This window comes from Liolophura sinensis, chromosome 10 (assembly GCF_032854445.1).
Source record: "Liolophura sinensis isolate JHLJ2023 chromosome 10, CUHK_Ljap_v2, whole genome shotgun sequence".
In the NCBI taxonomy this organism is placed as follows: Eukaryota; Metazoa; Mollusca; class Polyplacophora; order Chitonida; family Chitonidae; genus Liolophura; species Liolophura sinensis.
This window is the reverse complement of record NC_088304.1, coordinates 10,717,774-10,742,284: the sequence shown is the minus strand read 5'-3', so window position 1 is coordinate 10,742,284 and position 24,511 is coordinate 10,717,774. Positions and strand designations below refer to the sequence as shown.

General features: G+C 37.1%; 1 protein-coding gene across 1 annotated transcript; it reads right to left on the bottom strand.

The window, feature by feature from the left end:
- Window positions 1–942: 942 nt before the first annotated feature.
- Window positions 943–24,370, bottom strand: LOC135476873 (probable ATP-dependent DNA helicase HFM1). The gene is made up of 27 exons (XM_064757017.1): window positions 24,127–24,370; window positions 23,384–23,483; window positions 22,687–22,742; window positions 22,358–22,426; window positions 21,759–21,894; window positions 21,046–21,197; window positions 18,357–18,437; window positions 17,560–17,712; window positions 17,058–17,104; window positions 16,063–16,216; window positions 14,682–14,814; window positions 14,174–14,275; window positions 13,123–13,268; window positions 12,431–12,478; window positions 11,936–11,982; window positions 11,257–11,390; window positions 10,111–10,158; window positions 9,765–9,848; window positions 8,762–8,853; window positions 7,718–7,824; window positions 7,142–7,189; window positions 5,512–5,609; window positions 4,790–4,918; window positions 4,111–4,196; window positions 3,182–3,265; window positions 2,513–2,670; window positions 943–1,051 (listed from the first exon to the last, which is right to left on the bottom strand). Exons 1-27 carry the CDS (start codon window positions 24,340–24,342, stop codon window positions 943–945), a joined length of 2,817 nt encoding a protein of 938 aa, XP_064613087.1. The 5' UTR covers window positions 24,343–24,370.
- Between the last annotated feature and the right edge of the window lie 141 nt (window positions 24,371–24,511).

The window sequence follows — 24,511 nt, the reverse complement described above, 5'->3', positions numbered from 1 at the left end:
TTTCAGCTATCCTCACCATACAAATGGTGGGATACAAACGCTGTCCAGTTATTTAAGTGTCTTACAAAAGAAGAAGCTGTTGGCTACTACTACTCGAAGCATAATGCCATTTGACTTAATGCAGCAGCCAAACTGGAGAGAGTTGAATTCAATGCCTCCACTTCACTGGTCATGGATATTGACTGAATCATTGAGGGGCGTACAGTTACAACTTGCAGGTGTTTAGGCAGAGTGTCCAGTCTGTTGCTTCAGCTCAATTCTCAACCAAAACTACCGCCTGAAGACTTAAGCATGAATGAGATAAGCTCTACAGAGATTTCTGGAAGCCAGGGAGAGGTGCATGCATGCAAATGGTCAACCACATGAATATTTTCCGCCTGAGAATCACCCCATTGTTTCATTCTAAACCTTTAACAGACGACCTGACTGTTATGATAATGGGTCACGTGTCATTGTGTCTCCGAATAAGTAACGAAAGAATATTAACTCTCACGAGAAAAAAAGGCATCAGTCGTGTACAACCGTCACGTGTTTTTGATCATTTGCATAAACCACTCCCACCTTCATTGCTGAAATCTTGCACATGCACTGTCACAGTGTAGACAGTTTTTATTAATTGATGTGTTGAAATCATTTGGCCCATTAAGATAGTACATTGAAGAAACGGACTGACATACTTTGGCTAATGTTTTATGAGTGTTCTAGCTCAATGCGAATTGTTTTACAGCCATTTCAAAACTGTCACAGCCAGAAAATTTGATTTGGCTGATAAGTTGATGTCACTGAACTATAAAGACACACCTTTTGTCTCACAAGTTTTTATTTCCATTTTGTTTTGAATGAAAACAGTTTCATGTGACAAATTCCTGTCACTGCACCTTGAGGAGACAGACTTAATACAAGGCAAACAGTCTGGTCCTCAGGCCACAGCAGGTTGTTAGCTTACCCCAGGTCCTCACTAATGAGGTAGACATCCAGGTGGTTGCCCTTGTTGGCTCTCTCCACACTAATTTTCCTCCTCCAGCTGCCTTCTCTCACTAGCAGTTGGTCACTGATAACAACAATATAATACATCTGTCTAACCTGTACCCATGAAACAAATTACAGTAATACTGTACGTAATTATCAAGATATTCAGTTGAGACCATCTCATCTGTCTACATTTAACCTGATTAGTGCCATACCTGACCTAAATTTTTATTAAATTATACAATTTCTCATTATGCCTGATTCTAAGAGATCTCATGATCTTGGAAAGGTGTTTTTGAAGTTTACTGGGAATTTAGGATGATGTCCCTACTGGAAAAATGTCAGCTGTAGCACCAGAAGTAATACTTATGGACATTTATTTGTTTTATTATCAGGTAACATTAATGGCAAAAAACAACACTAAAATGAAGTATATATGAGATGAACAATCATTAAAAAAGATCCAGGAAAAATAGTTGGATTTTTTTTTTTTTTTTTTTTGATTTTTATAACAGTAAAAATGGTGTCAAAATATCAAATTCGATTGTTGTTTGTTGTGAGCCAAAGGTATCAATAGCGTGACATCCATACTATTTGCCTAACATAATTCGTTTCAAGGTCAAATTGGTGAATGCATTCATAAATCTCTATGTAATATGCATTCTGAATGATAAAAATGTAGCCGTCTTATGTGTGTTAGTAGCACAAACTTTAAGTGACATCATCGGTTTAAATGTTGTAAGAAAAGGTCAGCACAGAATAAATTGTTCAACTGCACCTTACTAGGTTGAATAAATTGTTGAAAAAATGTAATGTAAAGTAACGTAATGTAATGTAATTCTTTATTTGTATAACAAGGATTCCCCACAACCCAATGGCCACTCAGGGGTCTCATCGAATACCACTGCCAAAAATAAATACCACTACTTTCATGGGCAGTTTTTAGTGGTCTTTCATCTGATACATACTTCATTTTAATGTTTCCTTCCCCTTTACTGGTAGTTATCAATATAATTAAAAGCACAGAAAACACTGTCATTAAAATTAAGCATATAACAGATGTTCAAAAAAACCATTAAACACAGTCCAGCAAAATACTGACTTTTTGTTTGAATTTTTCCACCAATTGAAAAATACTAGCAAAACATTGGATCCTGCAGTGGTGTGATGTGACAAAAGGGTATCAACAATGTCACATCCATATTTTTTTGTTTGAAATAGTTCATTTTAAGGTCCACTTGGTGCATGCATAGCTCTTGTATATGTATATGCTTATGTATATGCATTTTGAATGATGAAATCCAGCAATCTATGCAAGTTCAGTAGCAAAAACCTGATGTGACATCACTATAAAATCCAAAGTTTTGAACGCACTTCACTGGGCTGAAAAAAATTCTGAATAAATTAATCAAATTACTTTCCTCAACAGTTTTTAATGGTTTTTCTTCGGACATATAATTTATGTCAGTGTTACTTTGCCTTTAATACCAACAATCATGCCTGACTACTGTGGTAGATATAATGATATTTCCGAAAAGCACACCTGAGCTTGGCCTTTAGAATCACATTGTTGTCAGCATCTCCTATAAGTAGGACACAGAAGTGCTGACTGCCCACAGCTTTGTTGGACTTCACTGACTCTGGGTTGGCCAAGCACACAGTCACCGCTAACTCTGCAGACACCGGGCTGTACTTAACAATCTTGACAAAGAAACACAGAATATTAAGGCAAATCCTGAGGATATTATTCTAATATGCTGAAAAACTTACACTTTTTTTTTTTTACACAATTGGAATGAAAATTGCTCTTTCATATGCGAAATGGTTGACGAATTAGGGTATATATATGTACATCTGTCCAAGAAGTAAGCTTCAAAAATCAAAAACTGGCACCTTAAAAGAGAAAGTTATAACTTCCTCACTTGGCGTTCACCGTGAAGGGGACAGTGCTACGACTGGTTGACCCCTATCAGCATAATGGCTCGGGCGGGGTGCCTTACTTGCCTTCTTGGTAGGGTGACTCAGTGAAGCAGCACTAGATAAAAGAGCAGTGGAAGTCCATCCTGCAACAAGGAGGCACAGTACATGCCCTCTAAGGATTCCTTCGTTGTCATGACTGAAAAATTGTTAAGCACGACGTTGAACCCCAAGCACTCACTCACTCACTCACTCAAAAATCAAAAAGATAACAACTGTTCGATTGTTCATGTACCTGTTCGATTGAGAGTTCATACTTGGGGAGTTTGCTGACAGCATCTCGTAACAGATTACCAAATGGGGGATGTCGATTTACAATCTGAAACAAATCATGAATACAGAAGATCACTCATTCCTTCAAAATCAATCCATTCAGAAGTTTAATTAACACTTAACAATGACTATAAAGTTTACATTTTGGGGTTAACACCAGTGCACACAAAGACATGAAACCTTCTGATCTACCACTGTGATTCCATATATGTACTACTTTATCTCACATTTTCTAAGTTAGGAGTCAATTAACACAAATTAGTATTTAATAATACCAATTTTTAACCTATCACATGTTTCACTGAGTTTATTTCATTAGGTTGAGCAAACTGCTTCACCATTATTGCATCAAGCATGTTTGAAACAGGCTAAGAAAGAACAGGGAAACACAACACGATCCGGTTTAAACAAAGCCATTTCTGACAATAAATCAAAATTTAAAACCTTATCATTAATAATGTTTTCCTACTGAAGTTCAAATTCTGACACATTTGTCCTTAATAGATTAACATTTATATTATGGTCGTAAAAATTTTAATATCTAAATGTAGGACCCAAAATAACTCTAAACTCCTATTTCAAAGTTTGACTTTAAGCCAGGAACAAAAAGACAGATCCTTAATTCCCTGAGTTGCTGATACAGCAATATGTTACATGATACTGCACATGTACATGTAATTCTTGAAGCTTTTCACATTGTTCTATGTTCACGAATTAAATTATACTTTTGAAGAAGCCCTGAAACTGGCCAACCTAACCGATGTGCATGTAGTTTTGTTTAAAAACATAAAATGCACAAATTCCACTGAAAGCTGATCTTTCATCTTGAGGAATTAGAGTCATAAATACACTGGATTAAACTTTTCATTTGGTGATATCAGATTAGATTACCAGCTCTAATTCTCTGGGATTTGTTTCCTCAATCTTCTGAAAACTTGTAATGCCAGCATTGACAAAGGCATTAGACAGCATAGGGCCTGCGAGAGGAGAAAAGTGAAAACTAGTATGATTAAAGCTGCTCATGCAGTCACATTTATAGCCAAAAATTTATATCAATTATTGAAAATGATTTAAATGTAAGAAAAAATTTTAATCGATTTACTGGATATTAAACACCTTTCATGAAAATTCCAGCACCAGATACTGAACACTAGAATAAAAAGGGTTGTATTTTCCACTTAACTGGCTAATGCGAAATCTTGTCAGGTCCCTGATGCCACTCTGTCTCATACCATACATTTCAATAAGGTGCTATCAAGTTTATTGCTGTTTTAATACTATTAAACTTGAAATTAGCATGAAAGATGTCAAATGTCTGTTAACAAATAATGTGTGTCAATTATCAAATCTAAATCCAACATTCAAATACTGATCCTATGTTGTCGTTTTCATGGTTATATTTAACATATAGCCATCACACTCCTGTCATGAATGGAAAGGGTGAATGAAATTATGACAATAACCCAAAATGACATTGCAACATTATAATCATAACATGTTTCCACTAGTTGCAACATGTTTGTACAAAAGTGACTTGAATAAATGGATGAGTACAGTGAAGTAATAGTACCGATGCCCTCAAGTTGTTTGGTGATGAACTTGGAATTCTCCCAGAGTCTTGATTTCAAGCATTTACAGAGCATCACTGATGTCAGCAGAGTCTGAAAGTGAGGCTTGCTCCACATAAACTCCACAAGACCTAAAACATGCAAACGAAACAATTCATTTATTTATTTCTTCAAACTGTTTATTCATTAATGTAGTGCTTGAGAATATTAACTTTTGCAGTAGTCATGTTCGTAGACAGAGAAAGCTAGGCAGACAATGGGTAATAAAAACATAATGATGATGCTGCATGAAACACTTGCCATATACCATGACTGCATAAATCTTATTCTCTGTGAACACTAAGGAAATGTTGGGTAATAACAAAGTTTCCATTGTGCATGTATGGAAATTCAGGATCCATTAAGCCTTAATGCCAAAATCTAGCTTTAATAGACTTTTATTGTACTTACAAACACCATTTGGAAAGTTTTGAAAAAGAGCAGTACAAACCACATTTTTATGTGAACAATGATGACACATACATTCTGATAGCATTGGCACATCCTGATAAATAGAATGAACCCTAATTGCCCTAACTACGAATCTGACATTAACATTTCTATTTATAGCAAGCATATTAATAACATATTCTAAACAACAACAAAAAAAAAAACAGTACTTTCTGAGTGTATGTGTACAGAATTAAACCAGAAAAATACATCACAGCAACAGCATATGTCTCACATTTTGCAACCCTCTGAGCAACTCTGAAGATCTTGGTGGTGTCTTGAGCCAAAGCAAAATCCTGGATTGTGAGGCTTCCAAGCTGGGCTTGAATCAGACTGAAACACAGAACAGGAGAAATCCATGATTGCAAGGATATATATATGCTTAACATGCCTTCCCTCCTTCAACCCCTGCCCATGCCAGTCTTATATTCTCATCCCCAAAATCGCCTATTAAATCAAAACAACAGAAGTGAAGGTTGTGACTTACATGTTCAAAAACTTGGTGCATAGCTACAATATATTTCAATATCATCACTCAAAACTGACAACCATTACAGGGGAGAGAGACATTAAAAGTCCCATGCAATCCCTGGAACTACTCTTATTAGATACTGTGAAGTATTTAATTTTCATGTGGAACTAATTTTCGCAGATTTCGTGGTCAACAATTTGTCGCGAAAAAAATTATTCCAGCAAAAAAAATATCCAATATTGAATCATATACTACAGGTACTAGTAATAATGAAGTCAAATCTTTGCCAGGGTGATGGAAGATGCGCTACGAAAGCCCAATGGGCCAGCTAAATTTTTTATCAGCAGGGAAGGGAAATGATGGTTTAAATATATACAATCTCTGGTGCTAAGGCTTGGTGGGTATGAAACAAAGTGGGAGTTTGGTCGTTTTAGTTTGATCAATCTTTCTCTACGTAAAGTGAAAGAAAAAGTAGATACCAGCGTGTGCTGGCTTCTAAAGAATGTCACTCTGATACATGCTATCCCATTGGCTGTGTCTCTCCTGTGGTCCAATGAGTGAGCTTCTAACAAAATGTGAAGTGTGTACAACAACACAATGGCCGTTTGACAGCTAGGCCAATGTTTGCGGTTTCTGACCTGCTACAGAGGACGATTAAAACTGAAAACAATGCAAAACTTACCATGTTACTTGATAAAGAATGAGTGACTGGCGCCGATAATGGTGAATTCATATGTTTTGGGTTGAACTGCTTTAAAGGTGACAGGTCACTTTGCCAGGTGTTTAATAGTACTCACCAATGATTCAAAAAGAAGTGACACCTGTTTGAGTACTTCTCACAGTAAGTACAAAAGAAATCTTCTTATCCAGTTATAATCCATCCCACATGGTTTTAATCTCTTATCCAGATCACCACAGGAAATAAAGGAGGATTAAAAGCCACCCATGTTGATACTTGTTTGATGTACTTCAATAATTTCAGCTATATTATATCTTGGAAAATTTTAAGATTTGTTTTTCAGAATTGTCTTAAATATGCGAAAATTAATTCCTGCAAACATATTTTTGGAGAAAATCCGTGAAAATAAATTCCAGAGAATAATAAGTACTTTACAATAGTACAAGACCACACTGGACGTGGCTAAGTAGTAAGTAGGAAGCACTACCTCTACCCTTATGGCACTTCAGGTGCTGATTTTATCCCGCCCTTGAGGATTTTGTACATCCAAGTATTCCTTCATTCTCACTGTTTCAAGTAAATGTAAGTCAGTGGCAGTACGGCAAGGTAACCAACTTTCAATAGTTTTTCTCTTAAATTGCTAGAATGCACTTGTGTTTTCTGTCCTTGCCCATAAGCTTTTAGGAGATAGTACATGAAAGAATTCATACATACCAGTTCACTTTCATGTCTTTGGACTTGATTTTACCAGTCATTGGATACCTGGGAAAAAAATTACATGCCTTCTTTACTGATATGTGCATTACAATGTATATCTTCACCTGATGACTTCATGTAAATACAACAAAACTTTCATATGTCTTTTCTGTTGCAACTGGTTTATATTTAAGATGGAGAAAACAAAAATTACATAGTTCACATGTTTAGATGAAAGAGTTTGAAAAGTTTATCGTTGAAAGAGTTTGAAAAGTTAGTTGTAAATATGATCCTCAATATTTTTTATTTCATTTTTTTAACATGAGAAAGATACAGGGGCAATAAAGTTTATTTATATTTTTGATTGGTGTTTTATGCTGTTCACAAGCATATTTAGAGAAAAGTGAGGCAGAGATACAAGAAAACCACTTGACCTGACAAACTTCCAGAAGTAAAGTCAAAGACGAACCTGAATTCTGAATTCATACCAGAGCTAAATTTGAACCGGCGACCTCATCCGTGCCACGCTTGATGTCCTCTTAGATGTGTTACCCAATGATTACTAATACAGTGATTCTGAGTTAGGTAGGTTACCTGATAGTGGCTCTATTCTTGTCCTTATTCAACATGTTCAAGGGTCTGCGCTCAGTCACTCTCAGCTGAATGTCAGAAAACTCTTTACAACTGGACAACACAGTCAGCTGTAAGTTTTGAAAATCAAAATAAGCACTCTGTTCCACGATATATAACATAATCTATGCGATGTAATTTACAATATACATGTACACATGCGTGATATGTAATGACTTCATTGTTTAACGTCAAACTTTCCACTGACATGTATATGTATATGATATGGCAAATCATTTCATTTTATGGAGATCCCTGGAGAGCCAGGAGTAAACCACTGACCTATGGCGACCTACTGGTCAACTCTCCCACATGAGATATACGTGAACGTCATTTTTGGGGACAATGGTAATAAATCTCTATTCGAAAATAAGAGTGAATTAACCCATCCCCTCTGACCAAATGCCACAAAGGCTAACACCTTAATTTATTTATTTATTGACTGGTGTTTTACACTGTACTCAAGAATATGTCACTTATACAACGGCAGCCAACCTTATGGTGAGAGGAAGCCCAGGGAAAACCCACGACTATCCGCAGGTTGCTGTAGACCTTCCCACATACACCCGGAGAGGAAGCCAGCATGAACTGGATTTGAACTCACAGAGACCGCATTGGTAAGAGGCTTCTTGGTCATTATGCTGCGCTAGCACGCTAACCAACTGAGCCACGGATGCCCTCTCTAACACCTTAATCCCTCAGCCACATCAGCCCACTACATGTAGTATATGTTATGAAATAAATGTTGTGCTTAGAATACAAAAATGTATCTTTTTTCTAGGTCTCTTAATTAAAGTTTACATAAACACTGGTTGTTCCTTTCATATGATAAACTCAAACTTATTGGAAATTAAAACTGGAAATGGAAATTCTAAAGAGTATTTCTTTTTTTACACAATCTTTGGTAACTTCTAACATTTTTATAGTCAAGAATATTTAGGCTGCTCTTTCACACTAGAGGTCTCAGTCGAAAAAAACAGGAAAATTACATACTGAAGATGAACTCACCATGTCTGACATGGAAACTGTGCCAGAGAGCTCACTGAACTTCTTCATGGAAGAGTAGGTGATGCAGAACCGAGCCATCATGCGACCTCGCTCTGTAACATTTAAACACCCGGAATTTGTAATCTTCCTTCAGGTATATTCTGAATAAATGTTTCAACATTTTTCTCATCAAAGTGTTTTCAGGAGGTTGGCCAAATTTTAACTTGATGTCAATCAAAGCTATAATGTTGACTGAGTCAGTATTAATAGCAGTATAAATGTACATTTGTAATATACGATAATTAAAATGTCTTTAAAACATAGCCATCAAACATACTGTGCAGCCACTTCTGTCAAGTATTTGCTATCACAGAAACAATAAAACTAGAAAATCACTAAGAGCACAAACCTTTTGACAGCACTCTGCATTTCTGTCTTTTCTGTCAATGGTGAAGAATTGTTTTAACATTGCTACCTCAACCTTTTCACGTAAGACGAGCAACTATCAGTGTAATTTATGAATGTTTTTAATTTGGTTTTGAGACAAAACTACTTTTGCTGGATTGGCCAATTTCAGGGCTTCACAAAAAGTATAAATTTATCAGCCTGCACAGAATAATGCTCTTAGAATTTGCTTGAATAAACACCTTGCGAACATGCGAAAAGGCTGATTAATTACAGTAAATCCAGATCACTGCCAAAAGGCCAGGGATTGGTCCTTATAGCCCAATTAAGGCCAACCTGTGCACAACATTTTATCTACATCCCTGTATAAATTTTTTTGTAAAGCTGTTGACAGATGGACAGGCAAATATGACCAAAATAATAGATTGCTTTACAGAAAACCAGACTCCCTTACATGGTGACAGATAACAAGACTGTATAAACACCATTCTGCAGATAAGCTAAAGAGAGTTGAATTCAAACATTACACTGCCTAAAGATGGACAGTGAGACAAAAGCCTAAGGCACTTGCAGGTTCCAACAAATGACCCACACATGATGGCAATCAGAGAAGTCATACCTGTAGTCTGTATTTCAAAGTGGTCTTCATCCATGTTAATCAGCTCAATCCCTAACAACAAATTCAGGTTTCGCACACACATGTCTGCAAAAAGTCACATAATTTGAAAATCTGAGTGCATGGCAAAATCAAAGACATACCATAACTCTAAACAAGAACCACAAATCAGTTCTATATCTCCCTTCATTCACTAATGATTTCTTTGCATTAATCATAACATCTTGCTTCAATGTATGCTTTAACATTAGTCTGCTTATGTTAAGTAAATGCAAAAGGCTGCTAAATCCAGGTACAAATCAAATGTTAACATATACAGAGAAAAAGATAATCATCATTCAAATCTAACCTTGCAGCCTCTTTTCTACTTGATTCTTGGTCAATCCCACGGGCATATCTGGAAGGAAAAACAGAAATACTAAAACATAAGATTTGATTTTTATGCCTTTCCATATCACTTTCAACATTTCTCTTTACAGAGAACAAACTATAGGATCATTAAAACTTACAAACATTAAGAGCCTAAACAAAAATATTAACACTGCGTGGTACGTGTACATATGGATTTTTGTATAACTTACAACTGTGAGTATATTAAAGCAGTTTTAAGCAGTGTGGCATTGATAAGAAATCAAATAGTTAAAAGGTGTTCTAAATACTGGTATTTCCACATTAGAGCTGAATAACCCTTTATTGCCTTGGCAAACAAGGTCTTTCATTGTCTGATTCTTAGTGCACGAAACAGGCAGTTGGAACATGGGACATAGTATAGTTTCCTATGATCAAGTAAATCCAATACTTGCCTCACCCTTCAGACACCTTATTATTTCTTTAAGGGTTAACATTCATTTCCTGATCATTTCATACTACTTCATCCTAACCCACTGCCAATAGAGACTGCCGTATATAAATCCCAGGTTTAAAACATCTGCAGACATGACACCACTACCAACACCAGGCCTACCAATGTTATACCAAGACAGCATGATGGCACATATATAAATACTGCCCATAAGAGAGTTTTAGATTTGAACTTTATTGATGCTAGAGGTAAAAAAAAACCCCAAAAGTCCTACTGTATCATGTGACTCGACTAAAATGTCAGGTAATGCTTTATTGACATTAATGTACCAATCACCTCTCACTGTGTTCCCGAGATACAAATGATAGTTCTTTCCTTCAGGATCTTCTTGAGTTCACAAATGGTTAGCTCTATAATTTTCTCAATCATTCTTCTACTCTATAAACATGTCTAACTTACGTTTTTTTTACCTTTTTTTTCAGATGCCAATGCATGTTAGTGAATGTAATCATACAGAGTTGCCTTTCAGACAGGTCACATCGCACAGTAAGACTATTTCAACCATTAATGATAAAAGAGATCAAACGTGGCACTCCACCATTTTAAAGTCTATGGTGAGGCAAAGCTCAAGGTTGAACCCTGGTCTTTTGTTTCGAGTCATGGACCATCGCAGTGTTAAAGTGTGTGGCTTACCGTAGTGTTTGGGGTTTTTCATGACTCGTATGTACAGAAGTGTTGACTTGATCCACTCCAGGGCCACCGTAACATCCGTGATCGTCCTTAGGCAGATCTCAGCATTCAGGTATTCTATCAGGTGCTTGTGCAAGCTGCCACGAATATACAGGCACATTCAGTAAGGTGAACGTTGCTACAGATTCAAGCAAGGCTAAAAGTTCTTAGGAATTCATATCAGTGTGTCCATACAGCCAGTCATTGGTTTGTTTTTGGAATAATATTGGACTGACTGTATAAAGTTACTGTTGCCAAATCACCATATCCACAGACCAATGCAATTATGGTGAATGACCTAAAAGTTTCCCTATGACTGTTGCACATTTTTCCTGATTCTACTGATCCTAAAAAAAGTGTTTTCAGGTTTGGTTGGAAGGTATTAAGGAATTTTAAGTTTGCCACATGCTATTATACAACATTTAGCATAGTCAATGCTTAGCAGGTATCCAGAGGCCCAATGCTGGCTAAAAGGAGTGTGCATAATTTTGAACCCTGCCTTCAAAGGTCATGGATATAGGCTGTGTTTTTGCTTTAAAAGCATACATGTATATAGGACACGTGGGGTTCAACACTTCATTTTGCATGCCCCATGAATTACTCTAAACACATTAATCTGAAATTAATTTTATAATATACCGACCTGCTTTCCAGCAGCTGTGTACCTTTAATCAGGGCCTCATACTTGAACTAAAACACAGTAACACGTAATCAGTGCAGTTCAAATTAAACATACGCAACTATATCCATTATAGTACAGTAATACCCTAAGCAGCAAAATGATATTCTAAAAATATCTGATGGCTTTATTTACTTATTTGATTGATGTTTTAAGCAGTACTCAAGAACACTTTATATGTGAGGGCAATGAGCATTATGCCGAGAGGAAACCTGTGGGAAACCAACGACCATCCACATGTTGCTGACAGACATTCCCACGTATGACCGGAGAGGAACTTTGACAACAAAAAATCACACAAAAAGTATGTAAATGAGGTACAAAAATAACCAATTCAATGTACATGTAACATTATCACAAAATGGCCAGATAATAAAAACTATTTCCAGAAAAAAATAAAAATATAAACTAAAAATATGGCCTTGTTGTATGATGTACATGCATTGTAAACCTGCTCACCTTGTTACACATCTTAGTCATTATCACTGCTGTGGCTGAGGTGTCAAACTGAATAAATTAAATAGATTTTTTTAAATTAGAAAATTAAAAAGAAAATATATCACATAACAATGAACACAAGGCACACACCTTATCTAACAGCAGTAAAATGTATGTGTCATGTTTGACAACTCTGTCTTTTACAGCCATTTTTCTAAAACTGAGACAGCTCCTTTACACCATTACCACTGTGCCGACTGGCTAATTATTGGCAATGCCAGAACCTCACAGCAGGTCTGCTTGGGTAATTGTCTGGGATTAGTGTCGAAATGGGTATCATGTATAATAGGTCAGTTTGCGACAAGTTCTTCTAAGTTCAAATTGTGTTAAGATGGTTCACAACAGTCAGGATTACCTAGCATGAAAATTACTGTACAAGCCCAAAAATTACATCCCAAAACAAGAACAAGTTTACAGGACATAAAGGTCATAAAGGTCATAAAATATTCTGTTTAATGTCCAAACTTCATCAACTTTCCAGTACTAAGATAACATCCTAATTTCCAAGCAAACCTCAAAACACCTTTCTAAGATTCATCTCCCAGAATCAGGCAAAATGCGAAAGTTAATCATGTACGAAAGTTTAGGTCGAATACAGTAATTCAAAATAAAAGGCCTGTAAATGTGAGAATGTCAATGACTGTGTCAGGTACCTGTGGCCTGCCTGCCCTTCCGATCATCTGGAGAACCTGAGTATCTGAGTACTCCTGGGCCACCCCCATATGATACTGTGTCGTGGACTTGATCACCACCAGGTGAGCAGGTAGGTTCACCCCCATTGCCAAAGTACTAGTGGCAACTGCAACACAACCAAAGCAAGAATGCAACACTCCAATCTTGGGGGAGGCGGTCATTTTTTCATTCATAGCAATGTTTCACTGTACTGCAGATACAAGCCTTTTAAAAACTTTTATATAATAATGTCATTATGGTGAGTTTTTGTGCCCTATTTCTAAAAAATACTATTTCTAAGAAGTGCTCAAGTGACAAACTGGAACCACAATCAAGACAATCTGACCAACAGCATCTGCCATTCAAAATAATTATTCCAGCTTATGAGAAAATTTTCATTCATTCGATATGCCATTTTGCCCACCAGGGAACAAGCTACCATGGTTATAACATTACTGCTGTAATTGGGGAATTAAGGAGAACTGAAATGAAATTCCTTCTATTCATGCTGCTATACCAAAGGAACAGATGTTATGGCCATGCAGTAACCAATATGACAAGTATTCAAAATATCATATCATTTTCCTCTTTAAGGGTTTGTTTATTTATCTGTTTATCTGTACTGGCTCTCTCACTTTAGAAGCAAATAAAATATTACACTTTGGGTGATGAAACTTACATTTTTCAAATAAGACATCATTCCACCATTCTAAGATCAATGGGACTCTTGGAATGAAGCTGATGAATAAACTCAGTCATGAATAAAATGTTAGGTGAAACACATACCCTACATAACCTCAAATTCCGCCCGCAAAAGTGCATTTTAAAGGCAAATAAATGTCACAGAATATTATTTTCAAGCTGAAACTTACAATTTTCCAGCAGAATATTATCCCATGTTCCCAGCAAACCTAAAAACACCTTTCTAAAATCAACAGAACTCTCATAATCAGGAAAATGATATTTATGGTCATTTTAATAGCTTCATTTTTTTATGAGAAAGGGGCATAAAAAATGAAATTCAGTTCTCACAGAGAACAGGTAAATCAGCGGCTGTGAACAGTTCCTCTACAGCTTTTCTGTCGTGCAATTCCAGGCCTGCATGATGATAGCCCACACCACACAGCACCAGCTCTACAACATGAAGACAAATGTCATGAAATTATGCAAATGATCACGATATAATAAACACTCCAGCATTTCAACTAGATACAGCAGAAATCGCAAGTTTTACTGCTATACACATTTTTACAGGGGCATCTTGCTTACTAAATTTCCAGCATTAAAATATGAACTAAACTCACTGTTGCTCATGCTTGTGTTTGTCTGATTAGAGTTTAAAGTTGTTTTCAACTTCATTTTGGTCACATTAAACATATTCCTCTGTAGTGTGGCCAATGTTCTGTTCTTTTAAATTTTTTTCTCATGTTAAGGAAAAAAAAAGAACAAAACAGACAACCATGATTAATTATATCCTACAGATGGAGTAAAAGACCATAAAACCTGGTATATTTTACAGCCAGAATGTCTAGGATTTTACCTCTTAATTTGGAATCCCTCAAGCAGTTGGCACAGCGAACAAGCCTCTCCTTGTGCTGGGAATCCATGATGAACTTGGAGTCTTTCACAAGAATTGATGCTGCCTGCTGGACACTCTTTCTTGTGGAACAAAACTGCACAAATGAAAGGTGCATTTGCTTCTGTTAAAATTACGATCAACAGACAGTAGTTATAAGCATTAATCTACTGCATGTATGCAAGCATTGTGAACAATGACTACGTTAAAATCAGCAGCACAGTATATCATATCATACATGTACAACAGCTTGTGACTGACTGATACCTGATATTGCACTGTTGTTCTGTTTTTCTGGAATACATGGATAACTTTTGAAGAAAAAAAAATGCCTACATTTTTAATTCCCAATATATTTAAAAATTTGTTGACATGAGGTAGATGTATCGTAACAATGTCTTCTAGTCATGCTTCAACAGCTCTCCGACCGTAAGTTGGAAGGTCAGCCAGCAACCTGCGGATGGTTGTGGGTTTCCCCCGGGCTTTGCTCGGTTTCCTCCCACCATAATGCTGGCCGCCCTCATATAAGTGAAATACTCTTGAGTGCCGCGTACCAATCAAATAAATAAATAAATCAATGTAACAGAACCATCCCATGGCTGACATTCTAGTGCTGCTAGCCTGAGGCTACCACATACACACTTAAGTGTGTATAGTAAAACATAATGCATGGTCTATCTTGGTGCTTGATTAAGGTTAAAAAGTTAGGGTGATATCACTTATGAGGCAAAGTTCCAATATAAATGTTCAGATGGTTTAAACAAAACACTGACTCAACGCGACCATCAAGCCAATGGCCAATGAAGTCGCGTGTTCAAATCCAACAATTGCTGTTTCGGCTGTGAATCAAAAACTTTTTCAATCATGGTGAAGGCATACATTGGTTTCTTTGGCTTCCTCCACTCATAAAACCTGATTGCTTTCATTTAACTGAATACTTCTTAAGCATGGTGTTGAATCAAACAATCAATCAATCAATCAATCAATCCATTGTGAACGTTATAACTTTTGTTTTCCACTTGACATTTACATGGTATCAGGTTTCATGATGATTATAAATTTATTTCGGGGATATCACTACAATGTGTGCTTGTAATGGTGGGTTTTAGTCCCGACATATTTAAAGTGATGCCTCAAAGGAACACCATGCTGCAGACACCAGACATAACCTCCAAGTCATGAAATTGTGCTAAGTGCATATCCTAAGCTCTTTATCTGAGCACCCAGCATTAGTTTCAAGAAAGTTACTAAGTGTTAAGTAGACCTTCGGTAAATGCACTTAGTATCTCTACAACACATATAGTGTGAAATAATAAGATAACTATACATAAGACAATTAGTTTACCACCAGAGTGGGCTTGTTCTCCGAGTATGTGTGGATTATGCCAGCCATCTTGTAGTTGAGAGAGATGTCAAACTTGAAATCAGATGAATCTTGGGAACAGTTGTATCCCAACACAACCCTTCTTAACCTGACTGGTCGGTACTTCTCACCCAAACTGAAATCATCATTTGCAGCCACCTTAATGAAGTCAGGGCATCATTCAAAAGTGGGGGGGCCTCCGTGGCTCATTTGGTTAGCACACTAGCACTGTGTAATGACCCAGGAGCCTCTCACTAATGCGGTCACTGTGAGTTCAAGTCTAGCTCATCCTGGCTTCCTCTCCGGCTGTACGTGGGAAGGTCTGCAGCAACCTGCGGATGGTCATGGGTTTCCCCCAGGTTCTGCCCGGTTTCCTCCCACCATAACGCAGGCCACCGTCGCATAATGAAATATTCTTGAGTACAGCGTAAAAAAAAACAATCAAATAAAAAAATCATTTAAAAGTATGTTCATTGGAAGTAACTCCACCCATCCACCAATTGGGCTTTCGATGCATTTTTCTTTCTCTTCACTTTTCTTGTAATGTTCAGTTCTTTAAAATGTTTTTCATTTGTCAAAAATAAAAATAAAAATCCCCAACACGAATTTTAAAGGATAGGCCCTCAAATACATGTAATTTTACATTTACTTTACAAAAACTACCCTGATGTAAAATAGACTTCCAAAATAGACTGCCAAGACTTCCAGATGCAATAGACTGCCCTCAACTTTAAGAAATTGTGGTTCTCTTTCTTTATTTAAAGAAATATTGAAAAAAAAAAGATTATTAACTATGAACATTTTGCGGGGTTACTTTTCCTGCAAGAAAGCCACTTGTACATTAAATGGTTATATAGATGAAAGAGTGAAATGAAATTACCGGTCAAAGGGCAGTTTTTTGACAAATACTGCTTTCTATACAAAATTCTTTACTTTAAAAGAAACATGTACCACAGGAATACCTTAATGGTGCTTACCTGTGAAAAACAGCACTGTCCTCACCTGAACCCAGCCACTCTGCAATCTGAAACACAACCATTCATACAACTCACAACTAAAAATTTTTCCATCTAGGAAATCTCAATGCTCCCAGCAAATTATGAAATTAACATAAAACATATGTTCATTGAACATCCAATTCCACAACTTTACCTTTCAGAATGTGTGGGGGCAGTGTCATACCTCAGGAAATTTGTGTGAACAGTGAAGCAACTTATAAAAAATATAAAGAAAATACTCACATATGCAATAACTACCTGTTAAAATAATGCTTGTGGAACTTGCTTAAAACAGAGATTTAACACTTTCACTCAACATGGTTACTATTCCACATAAAGTTTGGCTTTCTTCAAGTAACAAATTTGAGATAATTGTTCCGGTGAAGTTGAAAATTTATTTGTTGGCACCAGAAGAAGGCTTTTACATTCTTCTCAAAGCGCATTTTTACAAGCCAAACTTTAGGTGAGATGCTTTACTTACATCTTCAATGTTTGGAATGGTGGCAGAGATAGCAATGAACCTCATGGCCATGGCTGGCTGGTTTGTCCAGCTTAGTGCTGACTGGACAGTTTTCATACGGCTGATCACAGCCTCCATGGTTGCTCCCCTTGTGTCATCATTCAGTACATGCACCTGGCAAAGCAAATTTACAGAAACGTGAGTAGACACTGGTTAAATATCATCACCGGGCTGTTTTAGATGAGAAGCACAAATTAATGTGTACCCAGTGTGATTTATACGCCTTCTAAATTTGGTTTTGGAGACAAACTGCATTGGATGGGGTGGCAAATGTAAGGTCTTCACCTTATATGTGCCTTGAGAATATGCTTGAATAAACATACTGCACACATGCACAAAGGTTTCTTTTCTTATAAGAAACATTCTTAAGTATTTGATTAACGCCCTGTCAAACAAATAAACTAGGTATAAACCACTGAAGTACAGACATACAACTTGTAAAAAAAAAATTCTTATTTGAGATTCAATCTTTGTAGATTACACGTACATTTCTAATTGTATTATTTACACAACTCAACATCAATGGCAGTACTTATATATTTCACAAAAACAAACAATTCAAAAACTTTTCTTACAGGCTGACCTATTACGTTTATTTACAATTTTTACATGGATGTGGTAATAAATAGGTTACTGGCTCTTTATGGACTCATTCTGGAGCTGGGAAACACCCAGAGCGCCAGGACTAACCCGCCAATTACCTATACACACATGCACATATACACAACCAGAAAAACTGGCGTTGAAAATTAGCATACCTCATCTATCAGAAACAGCCGAACCATCTGCACCAGGGATTTGTTGTCTCTCCATTTCCTAGTCATGCTGTCCCATTTTTCCTGGTGACAATGTACAACATTCGTGTTATCAACTGAGGGGAATTCCTAGTAAATGTTTACTTTCTAAGGGATGGATATCACTTTCAGCATTATTGCTGTCCTATTACTCTGTTTGTAGCAGGTTAGTCTGATCATTTGACATACATTTGTAATATAGGTCTTTGTTTCCCTTATTCTCAGGAGGAGACCAAATAGCTGCCAGCTCAGCCTGCAAGGGCAATATCTCCCAGGAACAGTACTGGGGGCCTCAAAACATTTATTCCTAACTACATATAACACAAGACAACACAAAGAGACATTTCAGGTAACCCTAACCATTAATAAAAGGTAAGGTGTACTGAAAAGCAGTGGCGTAAACTCAAAGAAAGAAACATACACAAACACTCATGGTACCTGTCAACTGACAATCACTGCCAAATCATATACAGACTTTTCTGGAGAACTAGTGGCTTTCCCAATGATATCAAAATGTAGAATGGGGAGGATCACACAAGATTGCAAAACCCAGGCCAACAGTTCACATCGTTATTATTACAGTGTAAAGTCCAGCCATTAATTTACCTCTCCCACCAAAACATATTTTTATTTAAGCAATAATGTCTTCAACCTAAAGGAACTTAGGCTGAAGGATTGACTTGTCCACAAGCAAATTAAGGGAAGACAACCTATCCCTCACACATGTATGTATAATAAAGAAATAAAACATAGTTCGCCATGTTCAAATAACCCAGACAATGCACAGCAGATGGGAGTTGTCCACTGTTTGTGAACGAGGGGCCGCAGGTCTCCCAAGAGATTCAAACATGGCAAACCACGTCTTATTTCGATTCTAACAAACCATTATGAAATAATGTAGTCATTAGAAAGAAAAAAAAAACCTGAAAACAGCCACTCTCTCCTATTTGTTAACATGTCACAGTTTAGTTTGTGTTGTCATTATTTTGCGCAAGTCCATGACAATGGAATGGGTGGGAAATAATTCATCCTATCAGAGTGTGGCCTGTCGCAGTTATTGACCAATAAATAACATTTCCTGCCAACACCTCTCCATGTCAGTTCGAGCTCTAAATTCGAATATAACAGTTATGCGACAACAAAGAAATGATGATTTTATGGAATTGATGTCAAACTAAAAAAAGAAGAAGTAAATGATTTATTTCATGGAGAAACTTGTAGATTCAGTTGAAGCTTAAATGGAAGGTGCTTCCTGATAGATACAGTAGTGTTGCCAAGAATTTGATGACCATGTGGAGTCGATTCAATTTCGGCAGACTCAGGCCTACATGCAGCTTCTTTAACTCAAGTCACACGCTGAGTCTGGGTGACGGTAGGTATGGAGCCAGATGCGCTGACACAAGCCAGGGGCATCCGACGACTGGGAGGAAACAACAGTTGAGTGTAAATCACTTCAGACAGTCTCCAGCTGTATGTAACTCCCCAGGCTGGACTCCTTCTGGTAGGCAGTTCCGAACATCATCCCATATATTCCAGCACCTGCAGTGGCTGCATTGGTGCGGAGACAGAAGTTTGTGCACCGCCGATTGAGTCCTGCATCACAGGAGATGTTGCCACCATCGAGCACAAGCTGGTCACTCCCATCACTTGCTTGTAGTACCAGCAATTTGCTGCTTTTGGAGGGGTTACTAGTAATAGGATGTTGAAAAAATGCATTACCTTTGCCCATGTTGCGCTTATCCAGATATAGTACCCAGATGCTTGTCATCTGATGCCACCTCTTAATATCTCATACACAGGATAAGTGCCTATCAGCCACATGATGTTAGCAATGGTAAATATTTCACCTTTAAACTTAACTGCCTGGCCAATTATATGTAAATTCATTTTGTCTTTGTCCTCAGAAAGCTGTTAGCTGTCAAATTTTGAAGAAAAAGATGCTCTGATGGCACAACCCAGCCCCCCCCCCCCCCCCCGCCCTTCTTTATTAGCGAAATGAAACTGTCCCAGAGTCCATGACGAGGTCAGCAAATGTGTAGAGATTATGAATCTGAGCGCACTTCACTCACCATTGCCTTTGTGTAAAAGCTTTTAGAGGTATGTCAAATCCTGCATCACACTATGCTCAAAAACAGCTGACGTGAAGCTCTACCTATAGTAAACACATGGCAGACATGTATTTTACCTTTTTGCACTTTTTTATGTTGAGTGCCAAACTATTAGCTCTCAGGCTGCCCATCGCTCATTTTAAAGACATGATTCCAGGAGGTGGTCATTAAAAAGCCGGTTACCAGCTGCCTGCAGCCTCTGTTAAAAATGGAGCAGGCAGCTTATTAGTTTGACCAAACCTCCTACTTTACTTCACTGAATTCTGTCATGTGGCTGCGTAGGCTTTTTCTAGAGTATGCTTCTGCTCAAAATGATAATGGCAGCCCTGCAATACAAGGGAGCGCACTCCTCCTCCTGCATAAGATACTCTTGCACTTTATCCATCATAGTGAAGCTAAAACACTTCAAGTTGTACTTGTATATATAGAATGTTTAAGTTGCTCAACACTAATATCAAGATTAAGTTATGGAAAGTCATCACATGCAGCTTTACAAATGTCATCTTAGAAACACACACCTGCCTGTAGGTGAGCTATAAACTTACAGGTGTAGTGGTGACAATGTTGGCCTCCTGTAGCTGGAAGTAATCATCTACCTCTGTGTCTCCGGTCAGTTCTTTACACTTCAGCCCAAAAGGCTCAAACTTATCCCTCCAGTCCAGGTACCTCTCACTACACAGAGCTTTGATAGGGGCCACTATAAAACCAGCCGCAGAGATAAGAAATATTCATAAGCTTAAACATTTTATCCACCTGTAAAATGAACATCATGGAACTTTACGGTTGAAGTCTTGCAACAAAGAAATACATCTCCACAATACCAGACCCAACATATCATCACTGTTACTACACCTATAACAGGGTTTATTATCTGTGATAAATTAAACAAGCTTATACCTACTGTAATTCAACACCTGCACAGATATATTTTAAACTTTCCAACTGATAAAGCATAGGGTAGAGGAATCAATGAGGACTGCACAAATTCAAACACACAGGAATCATTAAGGGAATAATTCGCATTGTCCTTCTGTAGTGCTAGACAAAATTCTTTATAGCTTGGTTTTTTGGCAACTGAAATAAAATTTAAAACCTTGACTCTGAAAAAAGAAAAAAAACATCAGACTGGATCACTGAGCAAGCTGACTCTGCTTTTTGGCTGATGTTTTAAAATTTAAGCCCTGAACTGTGTGGAGAGCACAAATAAAACAAATATCAGCTTAAATAAGAACCTATTAATCATCAATGAAGTACTCACTGTATACGATCTTGATCTGTCCCATGTTCTGAGTAGCAGCTGTCATGAGCAGCCGCAATATTGCCAGCTCAAACACAGCAGTCTTGCCTGAGCCAGTTGGAGCACAAACCACCATGGGTTTGTCTGTATACAACACCTGTCAAACAGAGGACAAATCAAAAGCATATTTCCCCACTACTGTGTACTACTGACACTATTCTCCTCCAATGCACCACATACACAACAGCACAGTAAGTGTTCATCATCAGTATCATTTGCCTCACTACAGTTTATATATCTGGTGTGCTCGAAAACATGCACAGTTCTGAGGCCCTTCAACTGCCAAAGATTAACAGATAAGGAGTTGAAATAAATTTTGGCAACACAGTTTGATAAGCTTAAAACATTGGTAACAATCAAATCATTGCTGAGGAAATTTGGGTTGATATCGCAGTTGAAAGATTGGGAATACTAAAATCTATTCGCAAATTTTTGTCAGAGTTCAGTGGATCAACGATTATTACGGACACAGCCAAAAAGGTGCAAAAACAATTTATATGAAAATATGAAGAGAGTGAGAAATGTGCTGGTTGTGCTAACATACACAGCAAAACACTTACATCATCCAGTACAAGAGATTGTACAATATTGAAATACGGGAAGTTGAAAACGTCTCTGTATCTCTCTGGTAACCAGAAGTCAAGGCACATACACGACTGAGATGGATGACCTTGTGAAAGCTGTGGAAAGTTATCCCCCTTTAGTCCCATCAGAACTCAGAATTACCTGTCCTTGATCAGACAGCCCAATCAACTGATGTTTCAAATTTAAGAAATTTTAGTTTGGAAAAAAGTTTGAATCCAATTTACATATATTCAGTTATGGTTTTCCAAGTTTTCATTGTGTAAACATACAAAACATGATGACAGCATGTTTTTACAAGGATATGGATTTCTTCTACTGATCGAAGCTTGGCCTGTTTTCCTCCTCTCCCACATCCAGGATCTGAAAAATGAGTGAAATCTTTTTTTGAATCTAGGATCTAATCTAAATTCATTTTCACTAGCCTGTCAAATGCTATGTACATGCAGATTTTAATATCCCTGTAAATCTTGTTTAATTCTGGATGAAATAATGTAATACTTACTAGGTTTCTCAGGAGCTCATAGGAAAATTTATCTCTAAAATTTTTACAGGTAAAATCTTATTTTCATTCTTCACAAATGCACCGTATCCACATCACTGTAAATGCAATAAAACCATTCTTACTACCAAGACAATGAATGCTTAAGTATACCAATTTGTCAGTTCACTTCACAAAAGTGTAAGCATTCAAGAAAAAGAATATTTTCTTGGATTGAAACCAAACAACAAATCAGTTCACTCAATGCAGAGAAAGCCATTAACCATTTTTAGCACTCTATAAAAAAAGAGGAATTTCTTCAAAAAGGAGATAAAAATTCAAAACTGTACAAATGACTATTAAAAAGGCTAACAAAATACTTAAGCATAAAATCAAGAAGCTATGGAAAATACAGTCAAGTGTACAAAAAAAATTGCATGAATGCACCCATTTTTATGTGATGTGAGCATCTCCTTTTTTTACAAATATACAGAAATTAATAAAGTAGATGAAACCCTCGTACCTGGGATAGTCAGTGCCTGTGGCGTGTCACATTGTGCGACTGTACGAAGTGGGGCGTCTCGCTGTGTACAGTGATTCTGAGTGAAAGGCCGACCAGGGGCCTGTGGAGGGGCAGGAAAAGGTCAGCTTTACACAGTGTTTTACCTAAAGTTTAGCATTATTCATGTGACAAAGTTTGCTTGATTGTAACTTATTCATTCACTTTATAGGGCAACATATCAAACTTGAGATGAAATACAGTACTTTTAAATCACAGTCAAGATAATTTAAGAATATGGAATAACAAATTTAAATGTAGAGGAAACACTTCGGAAATTATAAACATGTGGAAACACATGAAAGTGAAATGATTCGAATGAATCAATTTCATAGCACTCAACGAAGCCTGTAATTGATTTGTGGAACAAGATTTCAAATATATTCTTTACATTTCCGACTTAATTACAATGTAAAGGAAATCACTGTGAGTTACACTTTCCCTTGAAAATGGATCCACTGCACATTCCTCATGGTTTCCTAGCAAATTTTTCTTTGCACCTCTTTTCTTCATAAATAAGATTAACTTATGGAATTCACAATAATTGGGCAAAAAAGATCTGTGAGATACTAGTACATGGTTTGGGGATGAGAAATTCCATTCTTGACAAGGACACAAAAATCCTGTAACTTGGTTAGGGCTATTCATTCCCATTTCTATCAGAGATTTTTATCCAAGTCCATATTAGCTTTGATGAGGACATATACCAGTAAGTGGTGGGAATCTGGATCTGTGCTTCCCCCTGACTTGGGCTTATCAGAGAACAGGTCATCATCAGACCCATATTCAGGGCTTTTTGGCATGTGTGAGGGTAGGGGATGGTGGGCTGTGGTAGGCTTCCTCGACACATTAGGGACACCCTGTACCTGTGAATGAAGCCTGAAAACAACACCACAACAAAGATTATGACAGCCAGGAAACATGAATAAAACACTGTTCTACTAAAAAAATATTACTGGTACATGATAAAAAAAGGTCAGAATTAATTTTGTCTTTTTTTTCTTTTTTGCTTTCGCTTTGGCAAACAAAATCCCCCAGTGTGATCAAGTAGAATCTTGCATTTTGGGTTGACATTATGATTTACAAATACAC